General features: G+C 44.4%; 1 protein-coding gene across 1 annotated transcript in view; it reads right to left on the bottom strand.

Annotated features, from left to right (window-relative positions):
* Positions 1 to 18,512, bottom strand: part of CYSTM1 (cysteine rich transmembrane module containing 1) — a 72,815-nt gene that overhangs the window by 33,015 nt on the left and 21,288 nt on the right. Inside the window, exon 2 of the mRNA XM_060253617.1 lies at positions 2,537 to 2,790. Within this exon, the coding sequence (XP_060109600.1) occupies positions 2,537 to 2,771 (235 nt within the window). The 5' untranslated portion in view covers positions 2,772 to 2,790. The remainder of the gene's footprint in view (positions 1 to 2,536; positions 2,791 to 18,512) is intronic.

Here is an 18,512-nt window from a genome sequence, read left to right as displayed (position 1 = left end):
CTACTCAGATAACTGAGTAAAAAACTCCAGAGGCAGAACCACTTGAGTGGGGGCAGCATTTAATTCAGAATGCCCTCTTCACGAGCAAGCCCCGGAGGAATGCGCAGTAACATGGCTATTTTCGCCATCCCCCCCCAGGGGGACTGTCTAACTGGGTCGCTTTGCTCACCACCCTGCTGGGACGCCATTTTGTAGCCTCTTGTCTCTTCCATTCTCACAGACAAGGTTCTGGTGTGCCCCGAAGCGCCATTAGGAAGCCTGTGGAAGTGCGAAATGGCAGCGGCAACGCTGTGGAGGTCTATGCAAGCCAACTATGGGTCCTGTTGGCTCCACTGTCTCCCCTGACGAGACCGAATGACTCCCGATCGCCTTCGGAAAGAAAGCCGCCTTCGTCACTGCGAGGCATATGCGCCTCCTAAGCGAATGGCGCCCCCCTCTTTTTTTTGCCGCGGCTTTTGAAAGCGCGCTCAAGTAAAAATGCCTGACAGGCTGAGAAGGCTAACCACCTTGACAGGGGACCGGGGGGAGGGGGGGAGATTGGTGGCGATTAGAGAAAGAAGAAAGTGTGTAGAAGGAAAGTAGAACAAGAAAAGTATAGACAAGTTGAAGGCGAAGCCTGATCTAGATGCTCTCCCTTCTGAGGCAGGAAAAGAACTGAGAAGTGGGTGACCCCTAATGGAACAGGAAGAACAAACTTCATTTCCTGCCTCCCTGCAAGAAGGTTAGGAATCACCCACAAGGTGTCCTCCTACCTCAGAGGGAGAAGACTATATCTTTGTAGATAAAACACATAGCCCTCATGGTACCTTCACATGTTCTTGACCAGCACACAAAGCAACTTATGTACAAAACCTCACAATGCCTAGCCATGTCATGTTTTCCCCTGGGTCCTAGGGCACAGAGCACTGACCATGAGATTTCTGTAATGAATGGCAATAAATCATAAGTTTACAGATACACACCTGAACAACACCAGAACGTCTGAACAGCATACTCAATATTGCTACAGCACAGACATTGATGCAATAATTCAGAGCAAGAGGTATCAGTTATCAGAGACTGTTAAATAACCAAAATATTGCAAGAGTGCTAAAGTTTTAAGCATGTTTTAAGGTTTAAAAAATCTTTGTGTCTGTGCCCTTTATAAAGTTTATATCTCCGCTACCTGGCATTACATTTTATGACACACATGGCCTGGCCCGACAAGGTCTCATTTAGGTCAAGATCTGGCCCTCATAACAAATGAATTTGACTTTGACACCACTACCCTAAATTTACTCCAGCAACTGCAAAATTTGTCTCAGTGCTTTTAGCTCTTGCATAAAAAAATCAATAAATAAGAAACAAATATCTTTTGCTGTTTAAGATCTGTGAATCAATGAGCTGGGAAGGGAAGGGAATTGGGGGGGGGGAGAAAGGAGATCTCTCCAGAAAAAAAGAACAAAAAACCTCTGCCATTGCAGATCTCTGTATCACTGACCAACTCCCAAGAACAAGCACGTGGGGCAGCACATTCAGGGTAAACAGTGGTAACAGGAAGCAGGAAAATCTCAAGTCGAGCAGATATCATTAAAAGCAGGCTACTACTCACTAATCAAGTCAATTAAGGATCATCATGAGAGAAAATACTGGCACACGGTGACAACCTCACTCTACTGTCTCTTGCACTGAAGGCTCACCAACATTTAAATCTTGTCTTGCTTTCATTTTAGAATGCTACAGCTGGCAGTCCACTAGAAGCTCTTTCATATAGGTGACCACTATTAGAAGGCAAAGAGCAGCAAGCCCCATGCTGGACAGCCCAGGCTAGTAAGGATGAGTAATGATGAGAAGGGGAGGGGCAAGCAAAGAGGCAGCAGTTGCTGCTCCTGACAAGGAAAACCATTGTTGCTTTTTGTTCTTGCGGAACCTGGACAGCTGTACTTACTATCCACCTTCCAGAGCTCAAAACTCCATTCATGCTGGCAGTGAATAACTCACTACAATTCTCAGAAGGGAGGAGAAGAGCCTACTTTATTCCTTCCTCCCATCAACCACCCTCTCTTGTGGACAGTAGGACTCTGGCATCAGCAGTCTGCTTCACAGCCATTTGTTTTAATACATGCTATGCCATGAACTATCCCACAAATGTATCTGCAAGAATAAAAGCTGCTCAGGTAGTTGCTTGGGATTACCTTCCCTATATGTGCCATTTAGGAGCCTGTGGAACACCTGCCTATTAAAACCAGGAACTGACACATTTTATAAAAGAGCCAAACAAAAAATAGTAAAGGCAAGCTAAACACGAAGAGCCTGACCTGCAACTACAGTTCAAAGTGGAGTAAGCAATCAGTTTGTCCATCGTGGAAATCCTCCCCACTCTTGGGGTAGAAAACTGACAGGACAGCTGTAAGTGCAGAGAAGCCAAGTCATACCCTCTCATTTTGGTGACGTTAACAACCCTTATTCTGGGGATAATAAGTATTCTGATAAGGATATACAACAAAAAGTAAAAGCATGAAAGACAGCAGAATTGGATGCAAGCAGCAGACCTTACCTGTGTTTTTAGGTCCATCTGCATAGACAGGCCCAGGAGGCGGGGGAGCATTCTGCCAACCATATTGTGGATATCCTTGGTAGCCTGGTTGAGGTGCCGGATATGGCCCTGCAGGCCCTGGTGGGTAGCCAGGGTAAGGGCCAGGACCTGGGGGTCCACCTGGCTGTTGGGTATATGGCGGGTACGGGGCGGTAGGGGCTGGGCCAGGATAAGGTGGAGGATTTTCGTAGTTCATGTAGGATGCGAAATGTCTCCTAAGAAAAAGGAAGCACAACAGATTTAGCTTTGGTTTGTTGTTCTTAATTGTGCGTAAGCAACAAGCACCATCCTTCTCCAGTTCTGCAGATGACCACACTTCTAAACAAATCCACCCCCTCTGCTTCCCAGAATCATTTGTGCATTATTTAAAAAATCAACACTTTCAGAAAGAGGTCTTTTGTTCGATAACACTTGTTCCTGCATAGGATGCTACTGAATCATTAACAAGCAAAAGCACTAAGAGGCAGAATGTTTCAAGTCTCTATTTGAAGTAACAGTAAAACAAGGATGACTGCTGAACTACAGACAGCTTCTGTTGAACTACAAATGGCACAGCTGGCAAAAGCATAAACATAATCACAACTTTGCAAAAGCAGAAGAACTGAAATCACACTGTAACAATATACTTTAAATGCTAAGGTGACTTAAGGAATAAACTATGTCAGTCTCTAAGTGGGGATGTGGAAGGTAATCCAAACCGGGGCAGGGGAGAGGAGGATTGTGTTATTTCCAGTTTAGTAACTCACATGATTACATTCAGCTGAACATACTTCAAGGTAGCTTACAATATTAAAGAAATCCAGATTAAGGAAAGATTCTACAAACCATGAAAGCAAGAGATAAACAGCAGCAAACAGATATAAATAAAAATAGCAGATAATAGAAGCAACAGAACAAAGTTAACAATAACTCTACTGTTAAATGCCCGGGTTTGGAAGAGGGAGAGAGTTTTGATCCGCCATTCAAAGTGTCTGGGGAGAGTATATAAAATGTGAGTGATATTCAGGAGCATGGACATTCCACCCCCAAACCCCAGGAACACCTGACAGCTATTAAATTGAGTCAAAGTCTGCTTAACGTGAACAAGAATATTATTAAGCATTATACAATGGTACATTATGCATTATGTCCATTACTGAGGTTTCCTGTTGGGATTAGAGGCTAGCAAATAACAAGAGGCACAAGGATCGAGAGAAATTCCAGCCTATATCTCACCAGAAATATAACACTCATATCAATGAACTTGAGCTCTTATGTCTCTAACTATGTGAACTCTACAGTGTACTGAATTCCCCAGATTAAAAATTTGATACTTAATGTGGACACACACTTTCCAGCACCAGTGGGACCAGTGACTACTGGCCTTAGCCCATGGACACCTGGGCACACTAACTTCAAAGTAAGCACGCATAGGATCCTGCTCCCACGGTGGTGCCTGTGAGTACTATGCCAACCATTGATGGATCTCCTGGCGCCTGCTTACTGCCTGGCTTTCCCCCCAGTCCCAGCTGGTGTGAGACAGCAATAGGCACTCAAAGCAAGCACTATGCTGGAACCACTGCAGGAGCTACAAACTTGTCTTGTTTATTTTACGGTGGGACCAAGCACTGTAGGCACTCAGGTAATAATAATAATAATAATAATAATAATAATAATAATAATAATAATAATAATAATAATAATAATAATAAATTTTATTTCTATCCCGCCCTCCCCACCTCAGCAGGCTCAGGGCGGCTAACAACATTTTATAAAAACATACAATAATAATAATAAAACCTTTAAGTTTAACAATATAAAACATCAACAATAAACTTAATAACATTAAAAACCAGTTCAATAAATACAGTTATTCTGCGGTATAGTTCTTCTACCGCAGTAAACCAGAGTCCACAGTTGTGGCTATGGGTAGGATTCAGAGCATTTAAGCTACCAATGACAACCTGATCCTTAAGACTGGCAAGTCAGGTGTGGCTGGTCAGGTTTGCTCTGATACACCATCAAAATAGTTTGTTCACCCACACAGCATCAGGTAGTCCAAGAACCTATGAATTAAGGGCAAAGGGGATGGGGAAATCCACTCCAAGGAGGAAGTATGTTTTTACCCCAAGCATGGCTCCCTAGTACTGGGAAATCACACTCATGTCTGCACTGGTCCACTTCAGCATTCTAAGAATGCTTGGTCTCATTGTAAAATAAAAAAGACAAGTTTGTAGCTCCTGTAATTTACATGATTAGAAATCAAAGTGAAGAGGCAACCATCTTCCAGCAGAACAGTAGCCTTTGCCAGTGATTTGTAAGTCAAACGAACAGGACTCCCAGAGACAGAAGAACAAAGCTGCGCGTGACCTGTTTGCCTTCCTACTTCTCACAGTCATAAAACCATTCTTTTTTTTTCTGCCCTTCTTTTGCTTTATTTGCTAGCACTAAACATCTCACAACTGTTCATAAGCTACAAGTCAGCATTTTAACTGTTAATAAGAGGCTTTGTTTACATGCTGCTTTATATAATCATCTCAAGAGGAAGAAACTGTACCTTTCCCATGGGGTAATTCCTGGCTCCTCTTGCTTAGTTACAGGTTACTTTTCCCTAGTTTGTGGGAGTGGGGGGTTAACAACAGGAAGAGATTTCTCCATCTGCTTCCCATTGCTCATGGAGCTTGTGTTTTGTAGAATTTATCTTATTTGCTACAAGAACCCTGTAAGCTGCAACAACTGCCATGCCTAGGAACACTGCTAGCAAAAAAGCAATTCCTGTAAGTGCTTCCCAGAAGAAGAGATTTCCACCCTTCCTACAATACTGCTATAAAGTAGTTACACTTTAGAAGATTCGTTATCCCCACATTACAGACAAGGTTGCCAAGGGAATTGTGGCGTGTATTAACAAAAGAAAATGACAGCAAAGGAAAAGAGGCCCACAAAAACACATACACAGTTGTTTTCCCATTTTGTACTGACGGAAAGAGATCATTCCACCCATTTCAAGCATACGTATTTAACAGATTTTTTTAGAGGCACTTAGCTATACTGTGTCTTCAGTGTATTTATTTTCCTACCCCACATTTCATCTTATTGGTTCGAGGACACATTTATTAAGAAAGAAGTTGAAAATAAGACACCTGGTGCAGTAAGGTCTTTATAGAACTGTATATCTTGCTATTTGGAATACTGTGCCCAGTTCTCATCTCAAAAGGAATACAGCACTGGGAAAGCCATAGAGAAGGACTAAAGAGTAAGGAAGGTGTTAAACAGAGCAGAATTTTAATTGAGAAAAAAGGGGGCATGATAGAAGTTTATAATATTAAGTACTGTGCAAAAGAAAGCAGATAAAACATTTCTCTCTCTCCCCCAGACTGTTAGAATGGGGATGGAGAGTCACTGAATATCATCAGTGAAAAGAAGAAAATATGTTAATACACAAGGCATGGGAATGGGATGATGCGTCTATCAACACCTACAAGCCAGAAATAAGTTGCAGGGTCACAAGAAATCTCTGGGCTGAGCAGCAAGGAATCAAAGGGAAACTAGGAAATCCCCCCCCCCCCAATAGTACAATATATCAAGATTTCCGAGCTCCAGGCCAGGCAACACCTAAATCCAGAAACCCTGAACCTCCATAATTGAGTACTGTGGTACAACTGCCAGAGCACTGTGCTAAGCACAAAACTGTGCATCTGCTCCAGACCTGAGCAAAACAGCACAAAGAGGTACTTCAGCAGAGCTATCTCTTGACACTTAAGGCCACTGACGGAATATCTACAATTGCTAAATCACGTGACCCTTCCCTTTTGTCACACCACATTGACTGATCTATACTGAAACCAAGTCTGTAATCCACACACACACCCATCTCCCAACAACATTCAACTGTCCTCAGCATTACTGGAGGGCAATAAAAAAGGTCAGTTATAAGGTTGCAGTATTAAGCACGAGACTATCAATTTTGCTATAGAACGGCAATACACGGTTGAACTTTTCTTGCTAGCAGGTAATGGGCAGGGAGGGGTACTACCTTTATGCCCTGTTTGTGAGCTTCCCAGAATTATCTGGTTGTCCACTGTATGAAACAGGATGCAGAACTAGATTAGGGGTTCCCAATTGCGCAGGGCTAGCCCTAGGGCACATAGAGCCCCAGGCAGCCTTGCCCCCCTGCCCCCGCAGCATCTCCTCCTCCCTCCGTTCTTTACAATTTTAAGCTCCGGGAAGGGGCAGTGAAGTGCCGCGTTCCCAGGCTCTTTAAAGGCCAACCCCCAGGAAAGGGCCACACCCAGGAAGAAAGTGGGGAGGAGGCAAGGGTGCTGCCACTTTTTCAGCGGGTTGCTCGCCGCCGCTGCCCCCAGTGCTGATTGTGAGCGCACCAGAGGGGCATAGGAGCCCAGCCTTTGGGGCAGTTTTTCCTGCCGATCAGCTGATTGGTGGGGAGGGGGGGTTGGGCTTTAAAGAGCACGGGAACGTGGAGCTTCACTGCCCCTTTCCGGGCCTTAAAATTGTGACGAATGGAGGGAGGAGGAGGCTGGGAAGGCAAACAGGGATTTGCCTAGAGAGTGCAGCAGGGGGGAGGCCGAATTTGGTGCAATGCCTAGTGGGCGGCCGGCCCTGGGGCCGCGAAGTGAGGCAGAGACCTTCGCCCACTTCCCATTTAAAGACCCCCATGGGGCGGCAGAAATGGAGCATGGACAGCAAAAACCCTAACATCCCCACCGGTCCATGGAAAAACGTCTTCCACAAATCAGTCCTTGGTGCCAAAAAGGTTGGGGGCCACTAAACTAGATGGATTAGGGTTGCCACTGGCAGGAGGTGGGAAGGTAGGGTTGTCCACTCCAGTTTGGAAAACTCCTGGAGATTTAGGAGTGGAGAATGGGGAGGGGACAGGGACCTTAGTGAGGTACAATGCCACAGAGTCCACCCTCCAATGCATCCATTTTATCCAGGGAAACTGATCTCAGTAGTCTAGCAATTAACTAAAATTCCCAGGTCCCATTTGCAGGCTGGGATCCCTATGAACCAGCATGTCTCACTTTGTGTTCAAGTTCTACTTTTGTCAGCTCAGTGGGGTAAGCTTTGTTTTTTCATTAAAGATTCAGGTCAGTAGCTGTGTTAATCTGAAGCAACAGAACAAAGTTTGAGTCCAGTGGCACCTTTAAGACCAGCAAAGTTTTTTTTTCTGGGAATAAGCTTTAATGTGCATGCAGATACCCAGAATAAAACTTGGTTGGTCTTAAAGGTGCCACTGGACTCAAACTTTATTCATTATAGACTAGTGGAGCCTTGCCTAAAGCTACCTAGGGCATTTCTGACAGGGCTGAGACAAGCACTAGACCAGGGGTGTCAAACATGCAGCCCAGGGGCTGAATCAGGCCCCCAGAGAGCTCCTATCAGGCCCCCAAGCAACTGGCTATCATCTGCTTCCTTCTCCCTCTCTCTTGCTTCCTTCTGCATCACACCTTGCTTTGCCAGATTTGCTCAATCGCTCAGGAGCTACAAAGCAAAACCTATATTTTCTCCATTGGCTGAAGCTCCTCCCTTGGGGAGGAGTGGGGGGAGGGAGAGCTTGCTATGCCAGACTCTGTCAATTGCACAGCAGAGTTACTGAGTCAAGCCTCTCTACCTTCTATTGGCTGAGGCTCCTCGCCTTCCTCATCCGCTGAGGAAGGAAGAAAAGAGCCAGAGCTTCCTTTGCCAAGTTCCCTGGATCCCCTAGGAGAAATACAAGGAAAGTACCTTTAAGACCAATGAGTGCTAATTTTTTTAGCATGTTTTATTTTAAGTCCCCCCCCCCATCTTTAATTGTGATTATCTGTGTCCTTTATAAAGTTTATATCTCTGCTACCCAATCTTAAATAAGTACACATATGACCCGGCCTGACATAATCCGGCCAGGCAAGGCCTCATTTATGTCAGATCTGGCCCTCATAACAAATGAGTTCGACACCCCTGCACGAGACAGCTTGCACTTGAACACATCAGCTATTGATGAGCCATGCAGATAATTATGCCTTCCATAAGAAGAACGTGCAAGCACACACACAGCCTTCCTTCAATTCAGGCCAGATTATGCCAACTCAGTTCTGGGATTCTTAGCATGCAGACGTCAACCTTGTAAAGCAAAAACTAAAACTGCCTCCATTACCATGAGGTTGACTGGCAGATATATTACCATGAATAGGAGCTTTAGGATGTCAAACCACGAAGTCAAACATTTAAAATTACCAGTTCCACACTGAGTCAATCACTAAATGGCCAATACTGTGGGAGCTAGGATTAGATTTCTATGTGGAATCCAGAAGAGGACTAGTGGTTTTCAGTTAGGCTGAAGTATTTCCACAGCCTCCTTTTTTGGAGAGTTCAGGGCCCCCACCATGCAATAGGTGGGTAGAGCATGGCCTGAGATATCAATAGACTATGCTGTTTATTTTCTTAGAGTTCTAGCCCATTCTTCTTCCACCATGGAACTCAAAATGTCCCATGCAGGCTTCTTAAAAGATCTTCCAGTACTGACACTGACTGCATTCAGACTTGCTTAGCTTCAGCACCACACATCAGTTCTAACTGCATTATCCTGGGCATGTAAGAAAGGGCCCCAAGAATTAAGCACTGATGCAACCCTTCCTGCCCTCCTTCTCGTGATCTGCCTAAGTTCAAAGAAACAGCATTGCTGTCAGATGGCCATCTAGCCTCTGCTTAAAAACCTCCAAAGAAGGAGAGCCCACTACCTCCCAAGGAAGCCTGTTCCACTGAGGAATTACTGTGTCAGGAAGTTCTTCCTAATGTTGAGCTGGAAATTTTTTGATTTAATTCCAGCCCATTAGTCCTGGTTCAACCTTTTGCAGCAACAACTCCACACCATCCTCTATATAGAATCATAGAGTTGGAAGGGACCTCTAGGGTCATCTAGTCCAACTCCCTGCACAATGCAGGAAACTCACAAACACCTCCCCCTAAATTCACAGGATCTTCATTGCTGTCAGATGGCCATCTAGCCTCTGTTTAGAAACCTCCAAGGAAGGAGAGCCCACCACCTCCCGAGGAAGCCTGTTCCACTGAGGAATCATTCTAACAGTCAGGAAGTTCTTCCTAATGTTGAGCTGGAAACTCTTTTGATTTAATTTCAACCCACTGTTTCTGGTCCTACCTTCCGGGGCCACAAAAAACAATTCCACACCATCTTCTATAGGACAGCCCTTCAAGTACTTGAAGATGGTGATCATATCACCTCTCAGCCACCTCTTCTCCAGGCTAAACATCCCCAGCTCCTTCAACCTTTCCTCATAGGACTTGGTCTCCAGACCAAGTGTTTATGTACTACCCCTATGCTGATCCTAGGTTGGAACTTCATACCCTCCTTATATGTTCGTTTTTTGCCATGTTGAGCACAGTTTCCCTCAGAAGAGAAGACTGAGGAAAAGTAGGAACTGAGCAGTTCCGCCCTCTCTTCATTCATCCAAACCCAAAGAAAACAATTCCACACCATCCTCTATATGATAGCCCTTCAAGTACTTGATGATGTTTATCAATGTCATCTCTCAGTTATCTCTTCTCCAGGCTATACATACCAAGCTCCCTCAGCCTTTCCTCATAAGACTTAGTCTCCGAGCCCTCACCATTTTTGTTGCCCTCCTCTGGACATGTTCTAGCTTGTCTACATCCTTCTTAAATTGTGGTCCCCCAAACTGAACACAATACTCCAGGTGAGGTCTAAGCAGAGTAAAGCAATACCATCACTTTACATGGTGAAGAATAACATATAATGTAACCATGCCTATGCTCACATACATGAGTAAAGATAATAACCAAGGCAGAAGGTTTAAACTAAGACAGAAGCAACAAGGCAATATATCTGATCAGTTATAAAACCAGCATGTAACCACTGCTTCATCAGGCCTTTTACAGCCAGGAAGTCTTAACATCTCCTAAGAGACAAGGAACAATCAGCCAAACAAAGCTCCTTTGGCAAGAGCCCCCAAAGAGAGGCATTACCACTAGGACCTTCAATCACACAGCACCATATGAAAGCTCTCCCCTGAAGATCTTAAAGCTTGTAGGTATCAGAGAAGTTGGGTTCATGCATCATTTTCCTGGAGCTTGAATCCCAGAAAATCGACATAAAGGTGTATACATGCAGGGCTGGATGCCTTTGGGGGCCCCAGGCTGACTTCCCCCGTTTTTCTCCCAGATTGCAGCCCTCCCAGTCTGCACACGCAGCCAGCAACTGAACTGCTCTTTGCCTGACTTGCCGGGTGCGGCTGCTGCTGGTGTCATCGCCAAGTTTGCCTCTCTGCCTTTACCCTGCAGCTTTGTCAAAGGGCCTTTAAAAAAAATTGTGAAGGGGCACCTGAGATTTTGACTGCCTAGGGGCCTCCACAGGGTTTAATCCAGCACTTTGTGCCTAGATGAAAGTATGAAATACTGCACTTAACAGAGATATGTCATGATTTTTTAATATAAATGAAGATTTAGACATAGGGATGGACCAGTTCACATACCTAACTTTATCACAGATCAGGGGCCAGTTCATGGTCTATTTGCCTAATCCGTGCATTTGCAGTTTTGATGGACTGCCAGCAGACCACAATTTTTGGGGGGTGGTTCATTTGTTCCATTGAAGTGGTCCATACAGTGAGCTCCTGAACTCACTTCTGGGTCCTCACAGACCTCACAAATTACTAACTAGTTTGTAAACTAGGAAAGTCCTTGGAAGTTCACAGTTTGTGAAATTCATTAACTTCAAACCTCCATGGACCTCCATTTTTCTGGTCTGTGCCTATCCCTATTTACAGTTTCCAGCTTTATAAGCAGTCCATTAGCAGCTATCAGAATTTAGCCACTTTGCCTTCTCTCTGCACATGTGAAATTCAGCCTCTTTCCCCCCTCTACAGTTAGAGGTATGTGAAACAGAAATGCCAGAGCACTCTTCTGCCAGCCCAAATCAGAGAAACAAATCATTTCACCTGCTTTGTACATTTGTTGCAGATATATACTATAGAAGATAAGCAATTAATGCATCACAACAATTTACATGCATATAATCATACTGAATAGTAAAATGGATTGTTCCTGTGCCATAACCCAGACATTCAGTCACAGATAAGGTGTTTGTGATGGGGAGTGTGTGTGTTGCAGGGGGGGGGGGGGGGAGAACTCCCTGAGTGATTACTAGCCAAGCCAAGAGGATATTCTTGAATTCAATGCCTTTCTCCTACAAATATGCGCAAACAAGTTATTTAAGAGCAACAATTTATTTAAAAATTTTTCAAATTGCCTTTCCAATTTACAGCCCCAAGAGAGCAAACAATGAAAATGACAGAACAATTAATTAGACATCGTGATATATAGAACAAACAAGCAGTTTATCTAACTACACAACTAAGCATTTAATGGCAGTTTTAACCCTACAATCAAGCATTTCAATAGCAGGAACTCTCCTCAAGATGTAACTTCCTTAAACACCCAATAGAAACTTTTAGTCACCAACCTATTAGGGTTGAGGCAATAAGCTGTCTTGTGGCTAAGCAGTCAATGGACTCCAAGTCTGCTTGCCCCAATTAAAACACTTAGTTTAAATTTAAATTGTGTCCTCCTGCTTTATCCACATCAGTATGCCACGCAATACCTTCTGAACGTCTTGCCTCAGATCAGCAAACAGTGTTGCCAAAGGAATACTGTGAAAGTCACAAGAGGCCACAATCTGTAGTCAGGCTGGACTGACAACTGCCTTGTTTGGTAGCCATTGTCCTGCCACCTCTCATTAATACCTATGGAGCTGCCCTTACTCAGAACCTTCTAGTATTTATAGGAATGTCTGTGAACAAGAACAGACTGACTTTCACACACACACACACACAAATCACATATGAAGCTGAATCGGACTCTTGGCCCTTCATAGTCTGTACTCAGACAGGCAGCTGCTCTTCAGGGTCTCAGGAAGAGGTCTTTAACATCACCTACTGCCTGGCTCTTTTTAACTAGAGATGTCAGGAATTGAACCTGGGACCTTCAGTGTGTAAAATAGCAGCTCTTCCACTGAACCATAGTGCTTCCTTTGCAAGATTCAAGTTTATTTTTTCCTCAACCAGCTATTGTCTAAAGCCAGCGTATACATACACAAATTAGCCCATCAAGTACTTAACATTTACTTAGGGAGGGACTGTGGCTCAATGGTAGAGCATCTGCTTGGTAAGCAGAAGGTCTCAGGTTCAATCCTCGGCATCTGCAACTAAAAAGGCTCCAGGCAAATAGGTATGAAAAACCTCAGCTTGAGACCCTGGACAGCCACTGCCAGTCTGAGTAGACAATACTGACTTTGATGGACCGAGGGTCTGATTTAGTAGAAGGCAGCTTCATATGTTCATATGTCGGTTTTAGAATATTTAATAAGAAAGGGTTCTAGTGTGCTGGGTCCTGAACCACTCTTGAACCATTCCTTCTCCCAGAACATACAAGATTCATATAATGCTACAAAACTAGTCATGTGCCAGCGAACTGATTCAATCTTCAAATTATGGTTGCCCATTTCTAAGGAGATTTTAGGGCTGAAAGCCTTAAGAGACTCAGCTTCTAACCTGAAATGTCCCCTATCTCCTGCAGGTGCAGCTACTCAATAGTAAGATAAAAGGATTTGGCAAAAGTCCAGAGACATTCTACTAAACCACAAAATTCCAGAAGGTAAGTGTGGGCCAGCTTCCAGCTATAATATGTTTGTACAAAGGGGAGTTTGTCAGTGTCACCCACACAGTATTGACCCTGGCCCAATGGATGGAATAAAATCTGTGTTCCGTTATGGGGAGGGAGAAGGTTGCCTTACACAAATCAGTCTGGTCCATTTCTGAAGAGAGAGAATTTATCACCTTGCAGATAGTTTCAAAGGGTAGCTATGTTGCTCTTAGAACAGCTAGATTCAAGTCCAGTAGCACTTCAGAGAGCAACAAGATTTTCTTTGGGGGGTGGGGGTATAAGTCAGATACAAGTAGGAATGGAGATTTTTGAGTCCTTATATCCCAGTCCGAAGGTGGGAGAGGTGTTGCAAAAGAATAAATGGGCCAGTTTGGTGTAGTGATTAAATGCATGGACTCTTATCTGGGAGAACCAGGTTTGATTCCCCACTCCTCCACATGCAGCTGCTGATGTGACCATGGGTCAGTCATAACTCTCTCAGAGCTGTTCTGGAGAGCTCTCTCAGTCTCATCTACCTCATAGGGTGTCTGTTGTACAGAAAAGGGAAAGGAGACTAAGTCACTCTATGACGCAGAGTGAAGGGCAGGGTAGAAATCTAATCTCTTCTTCTTCATAAATCTGATATCAATATTTTTGCTAGTCTTTAAGGTACTATTGAACTTACATTTTTCTATCAAAAAACTCAGCTCTCAAAAACCAGCAGCAAAGCATTTTAATCTTCCAGGACATTCCATTGCTGACCTAAGAGTAGCAGTCCTCAAACAGAGAAGCTTTAAGGGGAGATCACAGTGAGAGGCACTGAACCTGAGGTCATTCACAAATTCAGAACAATGACACCACGCCACCACCACTGAATAAGGATGTCCGATTCCTATTGCAATACAGGTGCTAATTTTCTGCCCCTAAGCATTTCTCCCCTTCTCTAATCAAGCTGATTGCTTTCTGTGCTTTCTGTCCCTCTTCCCGATTATGAAAGATTTATTGCTGGTTCAGATTCGTACCCATTACAGACTACCAGGCTAGTTGGCCTAACACAAACCTATACTAATGAAAGGCTTTCAGCCACAGAAAAGCCTTGCCTCAAAGCAGGCAAGGAAATTCTGCCAGAAGAGATTTATACCCTACTTTTCTCCACAATGGGTACCAAAACTGACTTACAACACTGTTCTTCTCCCATCCGTTTTATCACAGCAACCATGCTGTGAGTTAGGTTAGAATAGCCAAAGGTCACTCAACAAACTTTCTTGGCACAGCAGGGATTCAAACCTGGTCTCCCAGATCCTAGCTGCCATTCTAATCACTAGGCTGGCTCTCAGATCTTAGCATAGTGCTAATAAAATTTATCAAGGCCTCTGACAGCTTGCTAGAACTTGACTCTCAGAGTGCACAAAACTAAGCCTTCCAGCTACTAGGCAACATCAGCATTAAATCTCAATAGATCATTTACTGAGTTCAAAAGAGTCTTCAGTTTTAATAGCCAGCTTTATCTATTCTCACTTTATTTCACAGGGCCCTGTAGAGAGCCAGAGAAGCTACTTCCTGCCCACCCAAGCTTTTCTTCTTGCATAGTTACTAGATAGGAAGTGAGAAAGAAAAAAACCTTTAGCACCCCCCTCCAAAAAAACAAACCAACCCAGAAGTTTGTTTTTAAAATAAATCTTTATCCTCCAGGTATTATAAACTGTGGGAGGTTATACCAAATATGAACAGTATTTACAACAGGCTCTGCCAGTACTGTATCTTTACTGAAGGTAAAACTTGAGGATAGTGGTCTAATTCCATGAGTGCTGAATAAAACCTGATCTAGAATAAAAAAAACAATAAAACCTGACCTATTCAAATCACACAGTGCAAACATTCTTTTAGTATAGATATTAAGATGTTCCACCTGAATTGGTAGAAGTCAGGCAGAAGAGGCTTTAAGGGCATTTAAACCTCTTCCCCAAAAGAGGCTACACTCATACAGAGAACACATCCTCAACTACCTTGCCAGAAGTATACTTATATCAGAAGCATACTCAGCAGGCCTGCACACACGCCGCGCTGACTTGGCTAGAAATTTCAAGGAAAGCACGGAATGAAATATTCAGGCACTGTAAATGACAACCAAGGCATCCCTGACATTTTTAGTGATCATAGCAACAGAAGGCAGCTTTTTCTACTACTGGTCTCTTACAGAGAAATCACTGGAGATCAAGGCATTTCAGAGACTGTCTAGAAGCCTAGAATTACATTTACCTCAAGAAGCAGAATCTCCCTGCGATGGTAAAGATGCCACATTTCTAAAAGCCACAAACAGCCATGTCACACAGCTCTGCGTGACCACCATGGATTTCAGGAGATGGGTTAAGAATTAGCGACCGATAATTACCATCTGCAAGCCTCTTAACTACTGTCCTGCTCTGAACATTCCTTGGCGTTCCTAAGTGCTTAAGCCCTAACACGGATGGCCCAGGCTAGCTGGAACTCATCAACTCTCGGAAACCAAGCAAGGTTAGTCCTGGTTAGTATTTAGATAACAAACCACCAAGAAAGTCCAGGGTCAGTATGCAGAGGCAGGCAATGGCAATCTATCTTTTCATCTCTGCCCTTGAAAACCTTATAGTTGTCCTAAATCATTTGCTATTTGATGGCACTTTCCACTATCAAGAATTTGTCAGCTACAGCGTGCTGAGAACCTGAGCAACTGATGTGAGGGAAAAGTCAGTCTGCGTGGATGCAGTGTTACAAATGGACCACAGGGCAGTGGACTTTACTGTTTTAATTATATAGTCACTGCCAGTGTTGTTAAACCCTGAACTAGAGGAATACAGGACTACTTCATACATGGACTATATCATGTGCATATCCCAGACATGCTAAAATAGAAAATACTATACTCTGAAACATGCAACACAGATACAAGTGGCAAGGTGTTCCTATTTTGCTTTGACTTTCTTTGGCAGGTACCAACAGAGCAAACATGTTAAACTTGGAAAACTTATAAAGCCAAATATTGAGAATCCACTATCATCAAACCTGCCTTGGGTTTAAACTATTTTAAATAAACTCAGTGATTCCTTCAGCCAGGGCTTTTTTTGAGCAGGAACGCACTTCTGGCTTCCTTGGCATCAGGGGTGTAGCCTAATGCAAATGAGTTCTTGTTCAAAAAAAGCCCTGCCTTCAGCATTTTTAATTCTTATGTTACTTTAATCAGCCATGCACCAGCTGCTTAGGTATAATGATTACCCATGGGATGGAGGGTGGGGAGTAATATGTAGCTTCACTTCTCTTGTGGAAAGTTCCAAGTATCTGAGAGCTTCCACAAATTTCCATCTCATTTGCTGTCTTCTTAGCTTTTATTCCAGCCAGCAGATAAACTACTTTCTCTTTAGAGAAGCCATGAGCAGAGTTTAGGTCCCTCTTGTGAGATTTATATAATGTCAGTCCTGACAGACAAGAGAGACAGGTCTCTCTTCAAAATGCAGCAGAATGAAACAAGGACACATACCATTCAGACTCAATTTTGAAAGTCACACTATTCCAGTTTCTTCTGGGGCTTTCCCAGCTGACCAAGGGAAGTCCACAAGACTATCAACAAAATTAATACCACTCCACCCTCAGTTCAAGCCCATTCACTGCCCAACAGAGGGTAAACTGTTCCTTTATACTGCTAGCCTTGCTGGGACCTGGCCTTTTCACCAGAGGCTCCAGCCTCTCTCATACGGTCACCAGATCCCTACTAAAGCATGGCCAGATCCAACTGGCTGTGCATCCGGATAGGCCTCACCAGGACCAAGTTTAAAATAAACAACTTCTTTGTTCTTGCTGTGTAGGTGGGGGAGGCCATGTCGTGGTCGGAGATTTCAGTCGTAACAGGGCGGGGAAGGTATGACGGTGGGAATAGGTTACGAAAACAGAGAGGGAACCGGAGATATGGAAATGCTCGGACCCCCTCTCACCTATGCCCCATCCCAAGACATGTTGGTTGTGGGGCTAGGATAATCACCCATCTCCTTCACTGGTGTTGATAAATGCCAGGTCCATTAATAATAAGACCGCTATTTTGCGGGACTTTATTACAGAACAAGTGGACCTGGCATGTATGACAGAGACCTGGGTGCGGGATGGCCAAACGGTTGCCTTGAACCAGCTTACCCCACCTGGGTTTACTGTCCTTCACCAATTTTGGACAAATGGGCGGGGGTGGGGGAGTTGCAGCGCTCATTCAAGACTCTTTTCCTTTCAGGGCACTCCCTCACCCGAACATCGTTGGCATAGAGTGTACCGGCCTGGTGTGGGAAACTGAGGAGAGTTTGGCGATCTGGGTGGCGTACCAACTGCCTAACGCACAACCGGAGAGCCTACCTGCCCTGCTGGACGCGGTGCTCACCTGGGCTTTGGACTTCCCCAGACTTCTAATTTTGGGGGATTTCAATGTTCACGTTGATGACGCAGCGTCCTTGCAGGCACAGGACCTGGTGTCATCCATGGAAAAACTAGGACTCAACCAGTTTGTTTCGGTTCCCACACACCGAACCGGTCACACGCTAGATTTGATCTTCAGGGCAGGGATAGTGGATCTGATGGCAGCAAATGCTGTTCCTTGAAAGTCTGGCTGGACCTGCAGCTTCCACCCTGTTTAGGCGGCAAGCGGATTTATGCTCACCCGCGGAGCCATATGGACCCAGAGTGGTTCCAAGAGGCCCTGTGGGATCCGATGCCCCCTGGTGGGTCATTAGATGAGCTTCTGGACAACTGGTATTCCTGACTCTCCACTGCCATCAACGACATTGCCCCCCCAGGGCCCTCTTCGCTGCCGTACCAAAGCAGCTCCCTGGTACTCCCTTGACCTGCTAAGGATGAAATGGCAGCTTAGACGCTTAGAGAGAGTGTGGCGGTGTGCTCGTGATGAAGAGTCCAGAACCTCTTATAGAATGCTTATGAAATTCTATGAGAAGGCTGTGAAGGCCGCTAAGACAACTTTCTATGCTGCCTCCATAGAGTCTGCAAAGTCGCACCCAGCCCAATTATTTAGAATGATTCTGTCTCTGACAACTTTGCCATCGAGCAATCAAAAAGATAGAGAATTGGATATTGGCTCTGAGGCTTTAGTGACATATCTTGCAGATAAAATCTTGACTCTCCACCAGGACCTCCCAGCCACGGTTGATACAGTATGTGAACTGGAAGCCTCTTGGCCGTTGGATGGTCTGACATTGAACCGCTTCAGTCGACTCACATTAGAGGATGTAGACAGGATCCTAGCTGCAGTGAAATCTACCAC

Source organism: Heteronotia binoei, chromosome 14 (assembly GCF_032191835.1).
Source record: "Heteronotia binoei isolate CCM8104 ecotype False Entrance Well chromosome 14, APGP_CSIRO_Hbin_v1, whole genome shotgun sequence".
Lineage (NCBI taxonomy): Eukaryota > Metazoa > Chordata > Lepidosauria > Squamata > Gekkonidae > Heteronotia > Heteronotia binoei.
The sequence above is the reverse complement of the archived record's forward strand: the minus strand, read 5'-3'. Positions and strand labels throughout refer to the sequence as shown.